The 25,165-nt window shown below is 36.3% G+C and overlaps 1 protein-coding gene across 1 annotated transcript in view; it reads right to left on the bottom strand.

The window, feature by feature from the left end:
* The window catches only part of LOC5567059 (ras-like protein family member 10B), a 127,493-nt gene that overhangs the window by 22,539 nt on the left and 79,789 nt on the right, over positions 1-25,165 (bottom strand). Inside the window, 1 exon segment of the mRNA XM_021851783.1 lies at positions 16,001-16,877. Coding sequence (XP_021707475.1) covers positions 16,001-16,465 — 465 coding nt within the window. The 5' untranslated portion in view covers positions 16,466-16,877.

Here is a 25,165-nt window from a genome sequence, read left to right as displayed (position 1 = left end):
AATATTTGCAGTTTGCTCTAATAGTTGGAAAATTAGAAATCAAATTGAATATAATTTAACAATTAAATGTATTGAAATGAACTTTAAACAGTCACAGTCACAATTAAAAATTGAAGCTCTTTCCAAACTTTAGTCAAGTTTTAATCATCAAGTTAACTGTAACTCTAGCGATGGCAAAATTATTTGAAATTTGACTCATGGAACATATTCAAGGCATAAATGTGTATGATTTTACACGAATTAAATTAAAAAAAATAAGTAGATGAAAAAACCGAATTTAGAACTTTACCATTTAATTCCACTAGAGTTTGTATCCTTTGACAGATACGCGTATTTCGACCTCAACTGTAAGGCCGTCTTCAGTGTCGTGTACTAGATTCGACTAGACTAGACGAGTCTAGTACACGACACTGAAGACGGCCTTACAGTTGAGGTCGAAATACGCGTATCTGTCAGAGGATACAAACTCTAGTGGAATTAAATGGTAAAGTACTAAATTCGGTTTTTTCATCTACTTATAGGTATTCCACTAAACAGCTCGAAGATTTATTATAAAAAAAATACCTGCTGGAAACCCACCAAAACCCGGAAATATGAGAATATGTCATTTTTCAAACAAAACTAGTTTCATGTTATTTAAAGCTCCCACAGCAATTTACGGATGCTAATGGTTGTCACTATGGCAAGCCTGTAAAATTTCGTGAAGGGAAATATCCTTCACCATTTTAGTAACAGAACCTCCGAAATGTCAAGAAGGCGAAAGTGTAAACACGACACGTAGCAAAACATTTTTTGGGATGAACAATATTTCATTAATAGTATCAAGAACTTTGGTGATCACTAAAGCCTCTCACTAATTTGAATTTAAAATCGAAATGTTTAATTTTAAAATTAAAATTCAATTCACATTTTCAAAACTGAATAAGCCAAACATGCTTTTAAGAGCGTTTTTCGTATTTCAAGTGGTTTCACACCAAAAACTTACTCCAAAATCCACTAAGGTGGAGAGGGAGGGAGGGTTGACCCTCAAACACACCCCCTCCCACTGATCACTTGTTTCTGTTTTGTAGACAATATGATCTTAATTTTCTTTCTGGCGTTATGTCCCAACTGAGACAGAGCCCTGCTCCTCAGCTTAGTGTACTTATGAGCACTTACATAGTTGTTAACTGAAAGGTTTTCTCAGCCAAAGTTGCTGTTTTGTATATGTATATGGGCAGAGGCATATACGTTTTAAATATTTTATATGGGACAAAGTCCACGAGACCCCTCCCAGCTCTGAAATTCTCTGGAAATAAGCATGTAGCTTAAGGACAGCCAAAAAAGCACTGCAATATTAAATAAATGAAAAAAAAAAAAAACTCTAGTGGAATTAAATGGTATAGCACTAGATTCGGGTTTTCTTTTATTTATAGGTATTCCACTAAACAGCTCGAAGATTTATTACACAATATTCTTAATTTTTCTCATGATCTCAATTAAATGCTTTTCACACAAAACAAAAGCATGATTACTGCATTCACATGAAAATATTAATTTAGAAAATATTCAAGATCTATCCTGCAATTTCCAAGTTGTTCCAATAATTTCTCCACAAATTCCTTCAGGAATTCTTTCAGTTAATGTTCTCAGGAGTTTCCCAGGGATACCTTCAGACTGAGACCACTTGAGGAATCCTTTGTCGGCCAATACCAGGCTGGTTTTTGGGAGGGCCGATCCGACAACGAATCAGATATTACCAGATACATCTTGCAAATGAACTTAGATAAATTCTTGGAGTATAACTAGCAGACTCACCATCTGTTTGGATTGGAGACGAGGTGTCAATGTCGTGTGTGAATTTAGATGGAAGTAAGGAGACGCACTTTGGAATTCATTGTTCAACATTGCACTCCAGGGTGACATTGGGAGACCAGCGAGCAAAGAAATGACACTATCATGACACGGTCACATCTTCTTCTTCTTCTTCTTGACATTACGTCCTCACTGGGACAGAGCCTGATTCTCAGCTTAGTGTTCTTATGAGCACTACCACAGTAGTTAACTGAGAGCTTTCTTTGCCAAAGTTATCATTTTCGCATTCGTATATCGGGTAGCAGGTACGATGATACTTTATGCGCAGAGAAGTCAAGGAAATTTCCATTACGAAAAGATGCTGGACCAACCGGGAATCGAACCGAGACACCTTCAGCATGACTTTACTTTGCAGCTGCGGACTCTAATCACTCGGCTAAGGAAGGCCTACGGTCACATATGGTCCTTGGTCTTGTGGACGATATCGGCCTTATTTAATTCGATCGCAGGTCAGTGGAGCAGGTTATCGAGGCTCTGAAGAATCTGTATTATTAGGGATTACCCCTGATACTCCTTCAAGAATTATTTTATGAATTTCTCCAGGGTTTTCTCCAGAAATTGTTTGGTAAATTCTGGCAAATTTTTTTTCAGGGATTTCCTATGAGAAACATCTAAGGATTCCTCTAGGAACTCTAAAATTTCTTCGGGGATTTCGCGGATTTCACCTAGCACTCCTTCTCTTAAGAATTCCACTAGGGATTTGTTCAGAATTTCTTCCAAAGATTTTAACAGGAATTCTTCAAAAGATTCTATCAGGAATACCTCTTTGAATGCCTCCAGAAATATTTATAAGGATTTCTCGTAAAATACTTCCAAAGCTCCCTCCAGGAATTCCTTAAATTACATTCCTTCAGCATTTTCTCCAGAAATACCACCAAGAATACCTCCAAGAGTTTCTCTGAGGATTCCTCTGAAAATACGTCCAAGGTTTCCTCCACGATCTACACAAGAAATAACTTTAAAATTCTACTAAGAATAGCTCCAGGGATTCTTTAGGATTAACTTCATGGTTTCTTCCAGGAATACCTTCAGGTAGAGGAATATCTTTCAGGATTCGTCCATAAATTACTGCTAACTGGAATATCTCTGATGAATTGTTAGGAATACCGTCAGGGTTTTCTCTAGCAATCAATAATATATCCATTGATTTTTTTCAAGAGTACCTACTAGGGTTTCTCTAGGATTCCGTCAGTTATAACCCGATGAATCCTCTAGAGCAGTGATTCCTAAAGTGGGCGAATTCGCCCCCCTAGGGGCAATTTTCAGGTCCGAGGGGGCGAAAATTTGTAAAACAGAAATTGGGGAGCGAAAATCTAGAAAAAGCTGACATGGGAGCATTTGAAAATTGTTACTTATAACCTTTGAAGAACACACTCAAGTACAACTATACAACAAGAAACTATTACTAATGCATCTGAAGGAGAAACATTTCTAAACTAAACCATTTTCATGATTTCCTTTATCTTAGACTGCTTAGAACTCTAAGCATGTTCCGTTTAAAATTATGATAGAAAACACTGAATGATTGTCAAAAACAAAATGTTTGTAATATGCATTCATTTTTTCAATATCATGTGAATGATCGGTATTTGAGATTTTCTCTGAATCGAAAAGATAAACCACTGATATCATTGAGAACACAGATAACATGTTTTGAAAGTTCAAAACATTTATCTGAGAATTTTAAGTAATTATCCCAATGTTCAATATTGAATACCATGAGCTTTTTTGTATGGAACTTTGAAATTAAGGACTGTTCATTTTATAAAATGGACACTTTGTGCATGCTGTAACTTTTAAATTTATTAATGAAATTTCAATCGGGTTTCTGTACATCGTTCGACTAGTATTTTACAATGTTGGGATAATAAAAAATCTCCAAAATAATTAAATTTCACACGAATATAGAACAACGATTAGAACGGTCGATTTTTGGAGGTTATCAAAACCAATGATTGCTCAAATTGGCTGAAAAATTCAACAATTTATATTTTTTATTTTCATAAAAGGCTTGTTCTTAGAAAACATCATCAATCAGAAGCCTGATGGTGAAAATCGAATTATTTTTGGAGCAACAATTTTACAGATATCATAAAATCATTTTTCCCCTATATTTTTTAGAGAAAAATATTTTAAATTTGAAAGGAACTGATATGATTAGATTTTTTTGGATAAAAGTACGCCCTGACGGAAGTGCTAATATAGCATCAATATGAAAAATAACTTACGCCTTCACAGAGTTACTTATTAAGTCCCAATGTCACATTTAAAGCACAATAGAAACACAATTGCTTCATTCTTAGAAGACCATTCAAAGTACATTGACAATCATCAAAATTGGCAACACTGCTGTAATGAAATGGATTCTATTTTTCACATATTGTTTTCATAATATGTTATTCTGAGATTACCTATCGAAGTATTCGAAGAAAATCGTTAACAATTTGCTGTAGATCGATAAATATGCGTACAAAACAGAGTTGTTAACGTTAATCAACGATTAACGTTGTTTCGTTAATTCGTTGACGTTAACCTTAAACAGTTTACGAAGCATGCGTTGATTGCGTGGAAATACGAAGGAAAATAAGCAAAATAATAAACAAGCAGACGTCATCTTATGCACCTATATTGTTTTGAATCACGAAAATTTGAACTAGTATCCTTTGATAATGGGCATAGCGACGTACGGAAAGAAAATCAGGAATGAAAAAACTACAAGGCTAAACTATCCATATCTGCATATTTGTAACATTCGACAAAAGTAGGCATTTAGTAAATGATATACCTAGTTTGCATTTCATTGCAGTATTGAAGGAAACTAAAATTTCAAAAAAATCACTATGAATCCATAATTGCTTATTTGAGGCTGAAATTTTGTACAACTCATGTTGCATATAGGAAGAGTAGTCAAAAAACAATTCTGATAGAAATTTTGTTGCTACTACATTATGTATGTACTCATGTATAATCTCAATGTGACTGTTATGCGGTTACAATTGCCAATGTGACAAAACAACTATGCATTTTTTTTTTCTAGAACAATCTCATAGATTTCGGTAAGTTGATCGAAAGTATTTGTCATTTGATAACTCTCCCCGGTACAAACTCGAAATTTTCAAAAATGTTATAGTGACGACTTCCTTCGGAAGGGAAGTAAAGCCGTTGGTCCCGAGATGAACTAGCCCAGGGCTAAAAATCTCGTTAATAAAGTCAAACCAACCAACCAAAAATGTCGATTTTGACAAATATGCAGTTATGAGCAGTACATCGATCGACGAAGATATCGACACATGGAGATGATAATTATATGCAGAATAAAAGGACCGAAGAATTCATCGACATAGGGTGAGATATCGAGATGTGGAGAGTCGACTGTATGAAATACTGTTCAGTTAATCGTTTTTAATCATTGTCCGATAACCGACAATATTAAGGGATATGCAAATCGAAGACATTTTTTGGCATACATATGTGTTTCATAAATTAAAGTGGCGATTCCAAAAAATATTAGCCTAAAGGGGGCGAAAGTTAATAAAGTTTGAGAAACACTGCTCTAAGAAGTTCCTCCAAGAATTCCTTTAGGATTTCATCCAACAATTTCCATAGGAATCTCTCCGATGATTCCGTCCGGAGCTTCTTCATTGGTTTCTCCAGGAATTCTTCCAGAGTTTCTCCCTGTTTTTAAGAATGGATTGATTCCTGAAGGGGTCACTATAGAAATCTCCATAAGAATTCTTGAAAAGATCATGAAAAATATCCTGAAATTATTCTAAGAAGGATTCTTTGAAGTTCCAAGAGAAAATCCAAATCGTTATTCTTAAAAACAGGGAGAAACTCTGGAAGAATTCCTGAAGAAACCAATGGAAAAGCTCCGGATGGAATCCTTGGAGAGATTCCTAAGGAAATCGTTGGATGAAACCCTAAAGGAATTCTTGGAGGAACTCTTTAGAGGAATGCCTGCAGGAGTCACCGAAGAAAAGTTTAAACAGAATTCCAGAAAGACTCCCTGAAGGAAATCTCCATAGTTTACTTGGAGCAATCTTTTGAGATATTCATGGAGGTAGGATATTTCTGAAGAAATCTTTGAACGTATTCCAGTAGGGATTCATGGGTTTATAACTGACGGAATCCTTGGAGGTATTCCTAGAGAAAAACCTAGTGGTACTCTTGAAAAAAATCAATGGATATGTTATTGATTGCTAGAGAAAACCCTGACGGTATTCCTAACAAATCATTGGAGATATTCCTGGAGGAAAAAATGAAAGTATTTCTGGAGGAATTTCTGCAGGAATCTCCGGAGGAGTTACAGGATGTTACTAGACAGCTCCTATACAAATGACGGAAAAATTGATAAAAATATCCTGAAGTTTATCAGGAGGAATCCATGGTCAAATTTCAGGAGGAATCTTAGAAGCTATTGCTAGCGGAATCTAAGCAGTAATTTATGGACGAATCCTGAAAGATATTCCTCTACCTGAAGGTATTCCTCAACGAATTCTTGGAGATATTCAGATTCTTCAGAGCCTCGAAAACCTCCTCCACTGACCTGCGATCGATTTAAATGAGGCCGATATCGTCCACAAGACCAAGGACCATATGTGACCGTAGGCCTTCCTTAGCCGAGTGATTAGAGTCCGCAGCTGCAAAGTAAAGTCATGCTGAAGGTGTCTCGGTTCGATTCCCGGTTGGTCCAGCATCTTTTCGTAATGGAAATTTCCTTGACTTCTCTGCGCATAAAGTATCATCGTACCTGCTACCCGATATACGAATGCGAAAATGATAACTTTGGCAAAGAAAGCTCTCAGTTAACTACTGTGGTAGTGCTCATAAGAACACTAAGCTGAGAATCAGGCTCTGTCCCAGTGAGGACGTAATGTCAAGAAGAAGAAGAAGAAGATGTGACCGTGTCATGATAGTGTCATTTCTTTGCTCGCTGGTCTCCCAATGTCACCCTGGAGTGCAATGTTGAACAATGAATTCCAAAGTGCGTCTCCTTACTTCCATCTAAATTCACACACGACATTGACACCTCGTCTCCAATCCAAACAGATGGTGAGTCTGCTAGTTATACTCCAAGAATTTATCTAAGTTCATTTGCAAGATGTATCTGGTAATATCTGATTCGTTGTCGGATCGGCCCTCCCAAAAACCAGCCTGGTATTGGCCGACAAAGGATTCCTCAAGTGGTCTCAGTCTGAAGGTATCCCTGGGAAACTCCTGAGAACATTAACTGAAAGAATTCCTGAAGGAATTTGTGGAGAAATTATTGGAACAACTTGGAAATTGCAGGATAGATCTTGAATATTTTCTAAATTAATATTTTCATGTGAATGCAGTAATCATGCTTTTGTTTTGTGTGAAAAGCATTTAATTGAGATCATGAGAAAAATTAAGAATATTGTGTATTAAATCTTCGAGCTGTTTAGTGGAATACCTATAAATAAAAGAAAACCCGAATCTAGTACTATACCATTCAACATAACGGACATAGCGCCAGAAAGAAAATTAAGATCATATTGTCTACAAAACAGAAACAAGTGATCAGTGGGAGGGGGTGTGTTTGAGGGTTAACCCTCCCTCCCTCTCCACCTCAGTGGATTTTGGAGTAAGTTTTTGGTGTGAAACCACTTGAAATACGAAAAACGCTCTTAAAAGCATGTTTGGCTTATTCAGTTTTGAAAATGTGAATTGAATTTTAATTTTAAAATTAAACATTTCGATTTTAAATTCAAATTAGTGAGAGGCTTTAGTGATCACCAAAGTTCTTGATACTATTAATGAAATATTGTTCATCCCAAAAAATGTTTTGCTACGTGTCGTGTTTACACTTTCGCCTTCTTGACATTTCGGAGGTTCTGTTACTAAAATGATGAAGGATATTTCCCTTCACGAAATTTTACAGGCTTGCCATAGTGACAACCATTAGCATCCGTAAATTGCTGTGGGAGCTTTAAATAACATGAAACTAGTTTTGTTTGAAAAATGACATATTCTCATATTTCCGGGTTTTGGTGGGTTTCCAGCAGGTATTTTTTTAAATTTAATTCGTGTAAAATCATACACATTTATGCCTTGAATATGTTCCATGAGTCAAATTTCAAATGATTTTGCCATCGCTAGAGTTACAGTTAACTTGATGATTAAAACTTGACTAAAGTTTGGAAAGAGCTTCAATTTCTAATTGTGACTGTGACTGTTTAAAGTTCATTTCAATACATTTAATTGTTAAATTATATTCAATTTGATTTCTAATTTTCCATCTATTAGAGCAAACTGCAAATATTTCAAATGTTATTGTTCAAAATTAACACTTCTCTTGGTTTTTAATTCAAATTTAATAAAAAAGAACTCAGTAACTCAACAGAGAGAGAAAGAGAGAGAAAAAAAATGAAATTTTGAACTACAAATATTTGGGTACTGATCTGATTACTATTTGATTTAGAGCATAACAAAAGGTTTATTTATATTTTATTATTCTTGTACAAGAACCTCATCAACCTGCTTGATAAAATTGTGTCGTTTTCGTTCAATCTATCATAAATTGTTTCAATAATGAATTAAAAATGTTGGAATTTGATGAATTATTTGATTTTTTTCTTCAAAATATTTGATTTCATATTACAAACATTGCAAGGCTTCAGACTTTTTTTTAAGAAAAGTACTGATCTACAAATTGTGACTTTTAATTGTTGTGACTGCACATAGAACCTATTAAACTGCCAAAGTCTCAATTTCAAAAGAAATTCCTAATTTTATGCAGTTATTCTATTATTTTGCTGGATAAAAGAAAAACAAAATGATGTGGTTGAACCGTCTTAAGCCATCCCAATTTTTGTAAAAATATCCACTTTTTTGCGTCGTTCGTCTCCCCTGAGAAATTTTCTGGATACGATACTGAAAATTCTATGAAATATTACATGTAGGTCTATTGAACATAATTTGTAAGCAACCTTATACAGAAAACCAAGCTGTCACTAAGACGGTCACTAATTTTGTGAGATATTTCATCCTGCTGCTCCAACAGTTCACGCTGAGCATTAGTGCGATACCTAAATTACTTTATTGAACCTAAGAATTCACCTCGCTCGTGCTGTGTATCACGGGTGAGGTTTACTTGGTAGTGTTGTACTTTTACAACGGCGTGAATGGCACGTCATAAATTCTACTCTCACTTGTCCACCTCTATGTAATTAATAGACGACCTAAAACCCTTCAAAATGCATCAAAAGTTCCACGTCATAGGCGGGAAATGCATAAATTGAGTCCTCGCTACACGCGCAAGCGCACCCCCTATCTGCTCTGCACCGTAGCTCAGCTACTAGTGCGAGGAATTTAAAAGGATCAGTCTTTATGAACACACTTTCGCTACTGGGGTGGTCGTGCGGCGACCGCACTAAATCTATTTATGCGTCTGTTTGCAAACCAAATGCTGCGAAGAGAAGAAAAAAATGGCGCATGTTGCGAAGCGATTTCATTTCCCCTTCGCTTCGGCACGACCGACATCTGTCGTTCCCGAGCACTTCATCCACACGCGGAGGCATCAACACACGAACGGACGAACGAATAGAGTTATCAGCCGATATTTATTTTGATTTTTTTGCTCTTTGAAGCACAACTTTCAACATGATATTGTGACGAATCTACAAGAGATACACTTTTGCTCTCAAAGACACTTTGGTAGCTAACAAGTTAATGCATATTTTGTGGAAGAATTTTTTTAACATTACTTACGATAATTTTAATAAAATTCATAAAAATACGTCGAAAAATGCTGATTTATCCGTCACTTTTTGCAAACTTTCCGTAATTTGAGCCTTTGAATCATTTTCTACAAAAATTACGTCCAAGAAACTAAGATAGATTAGATCATAAGCTTTCGATTCATGCGCTGAAATTAAATGTATGACGCATAGTTAATTAGATATGTGGTTCCAAAGATGAACAAGTTGAAAATCTTAAAATCGTGAATAACTCACTTAGCAGTGATTTGCGACCCTATGTTCCATGGGCACTTTTTCATATCTCATGGAGACCTATCTACCCTCCAATTATTAAAAACATGGAACCAAACACCCTGTATATATATATATATATATATATATATATATATATATATATATATATATATATATATATATATATATATATATATATATATATATATAGGCCCAGATAGCCGTAGCGGTAAACGCGCAGTTATTCAGCAAGACCAAGCTGAGGGTCGTGGGTTCGAATCCCACCGGTCGAGGATCTTTTCGGGTTGGAAATTTTCTCGAATTCTCAGGGCATAAAGTATCATCGTACCTGCCACACGATATACGCATGCAAAAATGGTCAATGGCATAGTAAGCTCTCAGTTAATAACTGTGGAAGTGCTCATAAGAACACTAAGCTGAGAAGCAGGCTCTGTCCCAGTGGGGATGTAACGCCAGAAAGAAGAAGAAGAACTAATAGGAAGTTGAATGCCACCGGACGCATTAAGATTGGTTGGAAATCTTCAGAAATATGACCATTTCCGTAAAACTGGTTCCGGAAAGCATGGTCAGTCATGTTTGTATTTCCAATCATGTAAATATTATCCGGAGCTATATCCAAGTGGACATCAACCTTAAAAATGATGTTTCCTGCAGCGTATTCAGAACCATTAGATGCACAGACCACTCTATAGAAGGTTCCAGGTGCCCTGGGGGAAGTGGTCAATTAGGAACATATCCGGAACCATATCAATATGGTCATCAAACTTCATGATTTTCAAAGGTTATGCTTTCCGAAGCATTTCCAGCACCACCGGCTGCCATGACCACTTTATAGTAGATTCCAGGTGCCCCGGGGATGTGGCCAATTCGGAACATGTCCGTTCATCTGTTTAGAATCACATTCTACCATAAACAGTAAGATCCATGTGACTTGGAAAATGGCGAGCATTTTCAGAACCACAAGATATAATATTGCAGCGACAGAAAAAATGACATTTGGACATGACCTCAGAAAATCCGGAACATCTCCGGTGTCCAGTGGCCAATATGCATGGTCAAGGAAGTTCCTAAAACTGGACCAAATTTGCCGTCGACTGCTTCCAGATGCATCCAATTTCATCCATTTTTCATAAAGTTATAAGCATTTGAATTTGGGAAAAAATTTGCCTATCTCAATCATTTTGCCAACATTCATAATGTGTAGTTGCCCAAGTAACCAATAAGCATTTTAAAAAGCATTTAATCAGCATTATATGCGCCAGCACAGCAAAGCATTTAATGCTGATTGAGCATATAGCTGCTAGTAGTGCTACTTCATAGCAGGGTTTGGCGAAATATCGTGCTGTTCCAATGCTGCACCTTCAGAAACGTTGCATTTTACTGTCAAAAACCGTAACGTTTGCTTGTAGGAAAAAAAAAAAACAAAAATTTCTCACCCTCACTCGTCTCTCCCGGCTTTGTCCTAATTGTGGATACTTTTCTCGTTGCTGTTGATTTATTTTGTTCGTTTTTTACATTTTGCGGCCCGAACTGATAACCTGGAGATTATTAGTGAAGATATCGACGACGCTGCAGGGTATGCTGCAGTTGATGTATTGTCAAGCATTGATTTATGCCCTACATAAGGTATGTTTTGTCCGTAGGAACATTCAATTGCGAACTCATTATGGATGGCCCTGTGAAAAGTAATCTAATGTAGGAACGCGCTAGGGCAAACGCTCCCTTAGTGGAGGTAGCTCCAATAGTGGAGGTAGTGTGTTTTAGCATGTTTCGCACTAATAAATGATTAGGTGATATTTTTCTATGATGTAAGATGTGAAAATGATGCGAGTAATCGAATAATATCCATGATTTTTAACCGAAAAACAATTTAAAACAATTATTTTGCTTAATTTTTTTGCTCCTTTGCACCTATAGTGGTGCATCAGTACCCATAGTGGAGGGTCCCATAAGAAATCAATGGTTTGCGCCACTAAAGGAACCATTCTTAAAACATACCTCCACTAAAGGAACAGTGTTCCTATTATTGGTGCAAGGCTTTTTGCAGTGAAATTTTAAATGCATCGTGATTTTTATACATTTGAGTGATAGGAGGATTTGAGATCTATCGATTGATACATTAAAATCATATATTTCATGGTTTTATCACCATGTTTTAGCAGTTTTCCCTTAGGTGCACCACTAATGGTACACTTGCCCTAAGATAATTAAAATTTATGGAAGCAGATCAAGATGGGTTGATACATTTGTTTTATCCCACATGTCAGAAAGATCTGTGAAACTAGCGCTCCGATAAACAGAGAATGGTAGCTTTGCGGATGTTCCTTTCTACCGTGGAAATTAGGTTGTTTTTAACTATCCCTCTTCTACTTTAAATCGTCTCCATGAAATGTCAGAACCGGGACGTGGGTGAGAAAGAGATAAAAAGTGGAGTCAAACATGTAACACACAACCCGTACTGCTCTTTCGTTGCATTCGTGTGACTATTGGAAAGTATTTTGTTTGCTATTACTCGAAAATAGCCTGTGCAGTTCAAATGCTTATTAAGAACCGATAGATGTTAAACAGCAATGCTTGTGCTGGAGCATTGCTGCTAAGCTATGAACTTGCTTTCATAGGGCAGCAAGCAGAGCAAATGCTGTAAGCAGTCTACTGCGCGGCTTATTTAAGTGCCTATTGGTTACCTGGGTGCTTGAAAATGTTGTTTGATTTCTTCACCTTCAACTGGTCCATCGCCCTCAGTAAACAAACCGTTTTATTCTTCCCCCATGGTCTTGCTCAACCAGCAAGCGAAAACAGCGAAGCAAACAAGACAAACTGCCATGCGTCTCCATCGTATGATATTTGCACGAGTTCACTAATTTGACGTTTGAGCGGTGCCGAATTCACTGGTTTCCATGGTCACATAAACAACACGGCACCGATGCATCCAATTTCATTCATTTTTCATAAAGTTATAAGCATTTGAATTTGGGCAAAATTTTGCCTATCTCAATCATTTTGCCTATCCCCTGTATTGTATATATATATATATATATATATATATATATATATATATATATATATATATATATATATATATATATATATATATATATATATATATATATTTAATTTATTAATTTATTAGTTTGAAATCTTTGACTGTGCAGTGCACCAAGTACGGCTTAGGACGAGACGCCACTGAATTTTCTTGTTCTTAAATGCCGAGAGGGTGCGTAGAAGTTTAGTTGAGAAAGAAGTGCAGCAGAGTCTACACGGTTCGAAATAATGTTGTTTATAAAGAGAATCATTGCGAATTCTCGGCGTTGCTTGAGTGTTTCTAAGTTGATGAGCATGCAGCGTGCTACATACGACGGAAGTGGCAGTACAGTCCAATTCAATTTCCGAAGGGCGTATAAAAGGAATTGCTTCTGTACTGATTCTATGATACGGGTTCCATACTAGGTGACAGTATTCCAGAATTGGTCTTACATATGTAATATACAATAGTTTGATAGTATATGGGTCTTGAAAATTGTTGCTGAACCTCTTAATGAAGCCAAGCATGCTGTTTGCTTTGTTTGTAATGGAATTATAATGTTCTACAAAAGTGAGTTTAGAGTCTAGGATTACGCCCAAATCCCTTACAATTTTACACTTCTGAACTACTTGATTTCCTAAAAATACTTCAATTGGAGGTGTTACATATTTTCGACTAAATGCTATTGAATTACATTTTTTGATATTTAGCTGGAGTAGACTTTTTTGCACCAAGTGAAGAATAAGTTAATGTCATTCTGGAATTCTTCTGCTTCTCTAGAATTACTTACTTCCATGAAGAGTTTCATGTCGTCTGTATATATAAGAAATTTTATTTTCCTAAGTAAAAAGGAAATGTCGTTTGCATACATAATAAAAAGAAGAGGGCCTAAATGAGAACCTTGGGGTACTCCAGAGGTTACAGAAATGGGTGCTGATAATTTATTTTGAAAGCGCACTATTTGTTTCCGATGTGATAGATATGACTGGATCCAACTCAAGAGTCCTGGTTCCATTCCTATTTTTTTGCAATTTGAAGATTAATAATGGTATGTGGATTCGGTCAAATGCTTTACTGAAGTCAGTATAGAGGGCTTCTACGTGCTTGCCTTTGTCCATTGCGTTGAGAATGAAAGATACAAATTCTAGCAGATTGGAAGATGTTGAGCGGCCTTTAAAAAAGCCATGCTGCCTACTAGTAATTTGTTTTTTTACTTGCTGGAAAATTTTGTCGTTTACGAGAGATTCGAAGAGTTTGGGAATGCTACAGGAGATAATGGCAATTTCGCGATAGTTCCGTATGTCAGATTTTATACTTGATTTGAAAACAGGCACCAAATATGAGGATTTCCAAGCTTCTGGGAATTTTCCATTATATAGAGACATGTTGAAAAGGCGTTCTAAGGGAAGGGTAAGTTCTTCTGAGAGATTTTTGAAGAACACGGGTGCAATGCCATCCGGTCCTGCTCCTTTAGTTGCGTCCAGGTTTTTTAGTGCCGATAAGATTTCTTGTTGTGATAGTTTTTCAATAGATATACTATTGAAAATTTCTGGGAAAAAGGAAAAGAAATTGCGGTCGCGATCTTCTTCAGAGTAGGTGGTATACACTTCTTGGAAAAAATCTGCAAAGAGGTTGCAGATATCGGAAGAGTTTTCACCTACGTTTCCGTCAAAATGCATTCGCGAAGGGAAATTGCTACTTTTTAATTTTATGTTAACATAATTAAAAAAGTTTTTAGGACATGATTCGACTTCGGATTTGACCTTACGATTATATCCTTCATGTGCGGAGTTAATGGCTGAGTTGAGTTGGTTACATATGTCATGATAATTTTGTAAGTTCATGGCAGTATTTTCTTTTTTGTATAATTTATGCGCTTTCTGTTTCTTGTTCTTTAGGTTTTTCAGTTGTGGGCTAAACCACACCGGTAACTTGTTATTATGTATACGTCTTTTTCTTCTTGTTGGCACAGTTTCATAAATTATTTGTTTAATAATTGAATGGAATTTTTCTACTTCGGTGTCGACATTTCTTTCAATACTTATAATTGTACTTAGTCTACGTTTGGCTTCTTTGTAATTTGCTTTATTGTATTCTGGTACTTCTTCGTACTCCCAGTCGCTGGGGAGAGAAGTTTTGTGTATGAAGATTGAGTATTCAATTGCTGTGTGAAATTGTGTTTGAAAGTTTCAATTTCTTCAGAAGTAAAATCTGCATTGATGGCTATAAGAACTCCACCACCGGACTTCTTATTACAGTGTTGAAAATTTTGAACATACGCTGTTATGAGCCGCTCCTAATATGGAGTACAAACGCTCCAGGTTCGCAGAAGTAAAACCCTCCTTCCCTGTTAGCATACGATTTTCCCCAAGGTTACTCGTACCCCGGCCAGTACCACAAGGAAGTACGGATATGAGTTACTGGGCAGGAAATTTAATTTGCAGGTTATTTAATTTGTTATTCTATTATCGGCAAGTCGAAATTGATCGCGTTTGATGTCAGTGTGAAGCTAAAAAAAACATAGAATAATCTGAATTTATTCATTAGAGTGTTATGATATAAAAATGTTGTAATTTAACATTTTAGTTTTTAGTGGCCGATAACACTTGAATAGTGCCGTAGCTGTAAATCACACCATATTACACATGAAAATGCTCCATAATACTGTGCATCCCTGTTTGTTATGGAATTTAAAAAAATGAAGTAGGAATCAGCACAAAATCGATTTTTCAGGTTGTGCTAAAATTACACATATGATGTGTTGGTCCAGGAAAGTCCGGTATTGTGTGACTTTGTTTTAAAGAGTAGCGTTCCATAAAATTCATATAATCTCGACAATATTCTCAAATTTTTGGAATCTCATGTGCTCTGGGTTGCATATAATGACCTTTTGTCTTGTAGCCAACAAAAAACCCGACTACATTTTATATTAGGTATGACGTAAACGGGAACATAGATTGTCAGGGAGAAATAAATCTGCATTTAGAATTATTATCAAGTAAATAATAAAGCAGCTCTGAATGAGATAATAATTTTACCGATGTATTTCATAAATAAATAGGCTGCCACTACCGATGAATATTTAATAGTTCGCAAAACTGAGTCGAACTCCCTCATTTGACCTTATGCAGTTTATAACGTGACTCACCTGCAGTATACTAGTGCGACCGACGCCGGAGGCCCCCAGAAATGCCACCTTGAGGGGGCCTTGCATCCAGGGGGGTTCCGGTCCCTCCAGAGTGATCCGCTATGCTGAAATACACTTATTTTGTATACGGATTTCCATATCGATCGATAAAATTTTGTTGGGCTTATTATTGCTACTACTGGTAGAAGTACTAGTGGTGGTATTATTGGTGGTGGTAGTGGTGGTGGTGGTTTTGGAATTAAAATTGCTACTACTGTTGTTATTATTGGAGTTATTGGTTTTATTGGTGGTGGCGATGATGGAAGGAGTGACGACAGCACAGAGGGCACCGGCGATCGCTGCACCTGTCCTACAGGGATGGCTGGAGGTGGTGGTGGTATTGTTATTATTGCATCTAATATTGCTATGATTACCATGTTCGAGCATCAGTTTATTGGAATTGGTCGGCGAAAGACGATTCCACATTTTAACGACAAACTTGATTAGGTTAATGGCAAACACTTTTCAGCACTTTTCCCTTTGCTAGGCGTCGTGATTGAGGCTGACCGCCGGCAGTCGGTTTAGTTATGTTGACGAGAGTGGCACTTTTCGATTGGCTTACTTGACGACCACCCACTAAAGCCACTCGAAGCAGCTTAAACTTTGCTAGGTTCACTCTATTCCAGGAAGGGGGACTCTTCACACTTTTCTTCACCGATTCCAGACACTCTTCTCGATTGGTTTTATAACTACTCTTGAACTAACTTGCGAAACTATCATTTAACTTCTACTCTAGTTAACTCTAATCCACTTCGAATATCTTGTTGTCTTCCAACACCATTATTGACGATATCCTTTACAACGGGGATGTCCGTTTTGATGGCGGCTGTGCTGCATACTGGAAGAGGAAAAAAAAAAGAAATAAGGATACAACTCAATCACCTTCTCTTGATGTTTTTCTTTGGAATTACGGTATACGCTTGGAGAGCTGCACTGGAGTCGTCTTGTGTAATTAATTTCGCCACTCGAGGCGTTTTATGGGGCTTTGATGTCTGCAGAGCCAAGCAACAAGTGTATTTAGAGCGGGGTGTAATCGGCGCTCGTGAAAAACTGGCCCGTAATTGAATAATTATTCAGATTTTTGCATGAATCCTTAATATAGCTTAATGGCTCTAATGGAATGTTATTTATAATTTGAAGACATGAATTGAACTTTTTTCTGGAATAACGTCAACAAATTCAAGCTCAAAACGCACTTTGATTTTTTGCAATAGGTTCACTTGATTTTCACGCGAGGGTTTAAGTATTTTTGCTTTCACTTAGGCCTATAGGGGAAGACGGGGTAAGAGCGCCCGCCGGGGTAAGACGGACCACCTTCAGTTTGGCATGAAAATGGCGGTTTTTTTGAAAGTTAACCAAGCACTTTGCATAAACACAAGATTTTGGACATTCCAAAGCATTTAGGGTGGTACCAACATTATTTTTTTCATAACAAATATCAAAAACAAAGTTTTTGCTCGTAGATACTGAATTTGATCTAATTTTAACAGATGCTCACTTAAGGATTTCGGAAGGGATTTTTTGTCAAAACATAACAAATTACCCGTCCATGCTTTAACATATATATGCTTCAGTGAAGTGAAATATTAATTGTAAATAATTAGCTTTGAAATAAGGCTCTACTTGTGAAAATTTCACAAACGGGGTAAAACCGACCACTGTCGATGGGGTAAGACCGCCACCCATAATTTATACCAAATATAGCGTCTAAACCATTTTAGAAGTTGTAACTACGTTGTACATTACTATTCAAGAAAAATAAAATCAATGTTGTTGAAAATACAAACTAAATTCGCATATTTTTGAAAAATATGGGTATCTAAGTTTTTCAACTAATTAACCCTAAAAATGATTCAAAATCCACACTGATCAATGTAGAATTCATAAAACAATATACTTTTTAGAACAACAGGGAACTGATATTTTTTTTTTTCGCAAAATTGTGAACGAAAATCGAGGTGGTTCTCTTTTACCCCGTGGGTGGGCGGTTTTACCCCGTCGCTAAAAAAATCGTGATAAGAAATCACTTTTTCAACCTTAAAGAAATAAATAAATTTTCACAAATACAACACCTGCGATATATTTTGATCATGCCCAAGGCTTCAAAAAACGACATGCTGCATGGAAAAAGAATTTATTGATTCTTGATTTTGACATATGAATTAAATTGCTTGGGCGGGCGGTCTTACCCCGTCTTCCCCTACGGGTTGGCAAGTCACTTTATTATCTGGTCGGCGTTAAGTCAGAGAGGACCAAGTACAAAACTTGGAAAAATTGAATTATTCTCTCATTAGATGCGAAATTATCTTACCTTAGTTTCACTTTGATCAGATTTGATGAATACTGTAAACTGCGAGAGCTATGTAACAAATTTATTTTGGATGATCAATAAAAATCGAAAAAGTTTGCCATCAGAGTGGACCAATCGCCTATTACCATAACAGCGAAAATGGAGAAAATGCTAGGATATGAAAAATATTTCAAGAGACTTGTAACATTTTTCGACACCGAATGATTCGTCTGCTTATCTATCAATATAAATTCATAAATATTACTTAATTCGATGCATTTGATTTTTATTTTTGACCATTTACCGTATTCGGATGGGTGGTCAGAAATTGCAAAAATTTCTGTGCAGACAGAGTGGACCAAGTGTTGAAAAGCAATAAACTGATTGATTATTGCATTTTTAAGTCAATTTCAGAGTCCGATAGAAGTTTATGGTAGCTCTATGATGTATGTATGAAATGTGCTAGAGCCCACACTTTGGCCCAGTGTATTTTGGAAGGTACTCAAGATTTTCACTTGGTCCACTCTGACTGAACACATATTGGAATATTTCTGGTCTTCAATGCCCTGACCCTGCAAAACCTTAATTTTCAAGCTATCATTATGCCACTGATTTCGGTATTGACGATATGGATTATTTAAGAATTTACGATATTGCTGTCGAAGGGTCTTGATAATCCGCTTATCTTAGAGATATTCACCCAGTTTGACCATGCAAGTTATTTTCCTAGAAATTTTTCAGTCAGAGCAGACCAAGCACACATAGTCCATCAGAAAATCGTTCTATCTGAGGTTTGGATTATGATTTTTCATGATTATCACTTCACATTATATTGTTTGAAAGTAACACAAAGATGTGTAGAAATATTGAACCAAAATTAAAACGAGTTCAAAAATTACAGAGTGTTGAACTTTAAGTCCATTTTCCGCATAAAATGAAAAATGTCACTTGGTCCACTCTGACTTAACGCCGACCATCTTTAAAAATAAATTGGTCTCAAAACTCTAATTTCATAATAAATTAATCGGTATTCGATACATAAAACTATCGTTGCAATTATTCAACCATATTCTTGGCTAACGACAGCTCTCTTATTCAAAGGTATTTGATCAACAACAACAAGTATCATTATTCACATCTGAATCATAATAGAAAAAGACACACAAATCACTAAAATAACCATTGTCAGGGCAAACAAATCGAATGGACCTTCCCAAAAAATAACACAATCACAAACACTACTGTCTCAGACATATTTCATCGCTCAAAAAATATGTTTATTTTAACGGATATGATTGCCTAGGGAGGGTGGGGCTGCAGGACTGTCTTTTGCGTACTCCCACCGAGAGCCATCATCGCCATGGTTGTAATTTATCGCCCGCTCGTTATCCTTTAATAAAGCTTCACCGTTCAAAGTCTCCATCCCGTTTGTCGAAGGGTGGACGGCGCAAAAACCGAACGAAAGCTGATCCAATGAATTCAAAATACGATGCCAGTTATCGTGGGGGAAAAGGATGCAAAATGCAGTTTATAGGTTTTTCTATCAAATGATTCATGGTTTTAATGACACGAAAATTGTATCTAAGTTGTATGTTTGTTTTATTTTCTGAAATTTTGAACTTTCAAATTTTATTTACAGTAGTTTGTTAATAGAATCGCTTCGTACAACAAGAGAATTTTGATCATAAAACAAGGTTTTGGAAAATGCGTCCAAGGGGTTTCAAAATTGCCAAAGAAATACCAAAAACATTCTCAAGGAATTCCAAAGAATTCAGAAGCCCATTTTGGAAATTTATATCGGATTCTTAAAGCTTTAAAACTCCCCAAAGGTTTTAAATGTTTCCAATTTTTTTTTCAGGGATTACCACAAATCTTCAAGCAGAAGTTTCCAAGAATTTGTTAAGTGAATCCCACGAAAACCCTAGATAATTTCAGAGATACATGAAACATTCCCAGAATTTCTCAAACTGTTCTCAAGGGACTTTCATAGATGAAAAATGAGATGAGATCTTTTAAATAACTCCTCTTGATGCACAAATATACTGTTAGAAATCAGTTGGAGAATCCTCTGGAAACTCTTTAGGAACATTTAAAGCCCCTTAGAAACTTCATTAAACTTTCCGAAAACAATTTGAGAACTACTGTGATCTCTTTTCAACTCCAGGTCATTTCAAAATCACCTTCAAAACTCTTGGCAATTTTAATAAATACTATTTGAATTCCCAGAAATCGTTGAAAAACTCTGAAAACTCTAACTAGATGCTCCAGGAACTTTGAAGAAAGCATGGAGACCATTGCAAACTTATGTGAATGCTTTAAGAAATCTCTCGGAAAAAACTTGTTGAGTATTCCGGAACCGAAAATGAATAACTAAAGGTTTTGAAATTTTCCCGGGATCCCGGGATTTATCAAATTTTAAATAAAACTAGCATTTCGGTTGAAATGGAAGTACAAATATAACAATATTTTTTTTTTCAATGATATAAATAGGTAATGTAACTTTCCAAAATAATATGTTAATTATAGCAAAGCACATTTCAGATAAGCCTTTCTTATTCTGATGAAGTAACCTAACAAAAATCAAAACTCAAGCAAAACTCCAAAATCAAATCTATAACACTAATGAATGGAAGTAAGATAAAAACTTAAGCCATAATTTTAAAGCTATTTGCTTCAAACATTTGAAAAGTAATAAAACCTTTAGAACAAAAGAAACGATTAAAGGTCATTGAAGATATTGTAGATCATGCTTAAAGTTAATTACTAAAAATAATTTACTGAAGTTTACTGCCGTGAATCGCAAGTAAGTCCCATCTGCATTTTGGTCAAAATTGAGTTTATTTCACTTTTCATTATATCTTCTAATGATCTTTCAGCTGCACTAACGAGAAATCACTTTTTGTTCAGTAAAATTAGGAAAAAACACCAAGTCGAATTGTCCCTTAATGAAAAGTAAACGCATGTAGCGCAAAAATGGATCGTTATTTGGACATTTTTATATTTTTCTTGGTAAGGTAAAAGGCTGAAAAGCAAATTATGAAAGTTCCATTGAGGTCGAAACATGTTCCAATCTCCTGGTTTTTTTTTTTTTTTGAATATTTATTTGGAAAACTTCTCAATCAATTTTCTCAAAGCCTACTTTCTACAGATGGTACTGACTTGCGATTTGCGTTAATGTTAAAAAGCAAATCATTGAGACTTTGCAACTAGACAAATAAAAATATGTGTTTCTTACTTGGTAAATTAATCTTCTCATGAAAATAATTACTCGTTACTTATCTCTTCCATCATGCTTTTCTACTTTATCAAATAAGGTTGATAGTGTAGAAATATGTCATTGTTTTTCATTGAAATTTAGTGGTTCTCATCAAATTCAACGTACATTTCGGGAATTCCAGGGTTGTCAGAAATTAAATCCCGGGAAACGGGAAATCCCGAAATTTATCAAATCCCGGGATTTTTTGTCCAGGGAAGAGTGTCCTTGTCTCGAGGCCTTCAAAACACGAAAAAACGGACATTTTTTTTATATATTTTTCTCATGTAAATAACCAATTTTTTTAATTAAAAATCGGTTAAGCGGTTCACACGTCATGATTTTTTTAAAATAAAAATTTTGCGATGTCGCGCTATTTTGGAAATGGTCACCCTAATCAAATAATCAAAAAACACTTGTATCTTTATTTCGGATAAGGAACAAAATAGCAAATTTTTACGGGACTCGGTGGCCCACTAGATCGGTTTTTCATGAAATGGCTTATAAGTAGCTTGTTGGAGCCCATTGGAAGCCTTTGTAGATTGGGGTGCGGTTTATTATTCAAAAGTTTTCTAAACCAAAAAATCGTGTGCTCTTCTGAATTCAAACTAGGTACATTGAAAGAGAAACCTCAAAGTTCGAGCCAAAAATATTATGATGACAATAATTTATTATAAAATTTAAGTTTTTGTTCAATAACTGTGTCAAAACAATGTTTCAATTGAATAAGTTATTTACAAAAATAAGAAAGAAAACTCAACAAGCTTAAAACATGCAAAAATATTAAGTGATGGTTAAATAATGATTATTTGTTGATTAAAAGAGGAAAAATTTGAAGGGAACTTTCAATTTTGGACAAAATTGAACGTCTTCAAACTTCACATAAATTTAGTTTTGAAGGAAATGGTGTAAATAGCTTCAAATTTGGTAAGAGTTAAGGTTGAGTGAAGCAGACTTTACTGAACATATTTTATAACTTGAAACTTGAAAGCCTTGAGATCGCATGAATATGTTTTTTCTTGCCTTTGTGGAACGAAATTGTAAACCATAGCCACGTTTCTATTTCGTTAACACAAAATCATTCGACTTTACCAACATTCATTTTTAGAATGCTTTTCCAAAATGTGTTATGGTTTGGCATTGAGCTCTCTACCAGCAGTCTAAATGCACAGCAAAATGTTTGAGTCGCGATAACTTTTTAGTTTTCCAATATTTCCAAATCTCCAAATTCTTAAAACAAAATTCTTCTATTTTCAGATTCTACATCAATTTTGATAATTGGTAACCTAGTTATAACAATTTTGTTCCTTAGAGGACCGATTTCCCTCAAATAAAATTTCTTCGTCCATTGTATTTACCAAAAATAGGATATGGATTCAACAATGATAGTTTCTCAAAAACCACATACAGATTTATGTGATTGATAAGCCTTCAAAAAACCAGATATCATCATCATGAGATGTTTTTATTTGATATTTAGGACTTTTAACGGACGGAGTGGTATCCGAAATATAAGTGCTCATTACTCAAAACCGATTGCAACAGATCGCAGCAGGCCGTGTACGCGGGCGATTGCGTTTTGAATTTTGTGTCACTTTGGTCCCGCATTTTCAGTTCGGCTGGCGAAAAATAGAACGCCACTTGTTTTAGATTGGTAAATATTAATTTTATTGTGTTCTGCGGGCTATTTTTCCAGGTGATTCGCAGTAGTATGACCGATACTACGCCACCACGATCTTTGATTAGCGTGATTTCTAGAACTTTTTGCAATTCAATGCTGTGTGGAATTGAAAAGTGTTTTAATAGGCAAAAATTCCAAAAACGAAGTTTCTAAGAAGTACTCCGAAACATGCTGTATCGTGTTACTTTTTTTGTACAAATGATTAGATGAAGTAGTCAAAACGGAAGCTGATTATGACTTTAAACAGTTGTCTGCACCAGTGCCTGCATATATCAATAAACAATCAACAACGCCTACCCTCAGTAGGATCCGTCATCGTTGATTTCTTTTTTGTGTGAATATTTTTTAACAATACATGCACGAATCTGGCAGAATTGAATTTTGAAATGACACCAACAGTGGGTGAAACTGAATGTGTGCGTGTGTTGCACCCACTCTCTTTCTCGTCGCATTCGCTCTCATAGTCAGATTGGCTTCGTGCTAGCGGAGTTTGGATTTGTTCATTTTCGCACTGATCGGGTATCATTCGGCTGAATTTTTACGAGACTGCGCTGCGCTAAAAGGGTCATTTTGGTGAAGGAATCAAAGGTGCTACTGCCTTTTTTCACGGCCCGCTAGCTCGCATGAAACTCAAGGAATACTTAGGGTCGGCTCAATTGCTTGCCGTTGAAGAGACGCGGATAAGAGGGAAAACCACAGTGATCTACGGTGATGGCACGTTTATTGTTTGATTGCCCTACAGTCCCTAATCACCCAACGCCCTAACTGCAACCTACCAAGAACAGTTTACTCACGGTGAGTATGTGTGTGGATGTGCGATTCCGTTGGGGCCCGTACGCTGCGCTTCGGTAGGAACTCGGGATGGTCGTAATCTGCCTCTTCGGAATTTTTGGTCAGTCCTGGCCTTTTGGAAACTCGGATTGAACACGTTGTGACTTGCATCACTTCTTCGACTCTTGATGTGGGGTATTCGCTTCTGGGTATCGGACGCCTATACGGACGAGAGATGTCCGACCTTGGATGAAACTCTTGCGGTTATAAACCACCGGGAATATCCGTCAGCAGCACTGCGACTTGGATTTTTGGATCACCACCGGTAAAATTCCTATCGGAAACGTGGGATAGTATTCTGGGATTCGTCACTAACTACTTGTTACTTGCTTCGTGTTCTCGAACTCAGTGAACGAGTCGATCTCATTCGCTGGCTCTGGGATCTTCGACCGCCCATTGGAAGGCGTTCCTTTTGAGATACACGCAAAATAAACCGTTCCGAAAAATGCGAACATTCAGTCGCGAAACTCAGAACAAGCTGTTTTTTACTTTACGAATATACACCATGAATATAAATCACGGAATCAGGAACTATGTTCCACAAAACAATCGTAACGCCTGCGATCTAAATGAATCCGTGATTTTTATTCTGGTAATCGAGAACACTGTTCTCGGAAACAGGAACACGTTCATAATGGTGTTTCGAAAACCGTGATTTTTATCGCAACTAAGCCTTACATGATCCCTTATATGGCCCACTTTCTGAAGATACGTATTTCAATTTTCAAACCTGAATATCCTGCGCTGCGTATATTTAGCAACGTGCATGTTTAGTTGGTTTTAGTTACAACGCAATGCGAAAAAAGACGGCAGAGCGAATGCAGTAGAAATCAGTCCAGTTGTAATCTATGCTCTTGGGTGATGAGGGAAAAATGTCCAACAGCAAACAGATCTCAAACAATTGGCACCACATTTGCAGCAACAGAAATAACTAAAAAATGGTTTTAATCACAAATGAAAACGGTATCACATGCCAATTGAACATTCGTTGGAAAGCGAACATAGTATTACAGGCTCACATTAAGGGCTTCTTTGTTGACTACCGTATGTTTGGTTTTGCGCATGCGTTAT

Source organism: Aedes aegypti, chromosome 3 (assembly GCF_002204515.2).
Source record: "Aedes aegypti strain LVP_AGWG chromosome 3, AaegL5.0 Primary Assembly, whole genome shotgun sequence".
Lineage (NCBI taxonomy): Eukaryota > Metazoa > Arthropoda > Insecta > Diptera > Culicidae > Aedes > Aedes aegypti.
Note: the sequence above shows the minus strand (reverse complement) of the source record. Positions and strands in the feature narration are given on the sequence as shown.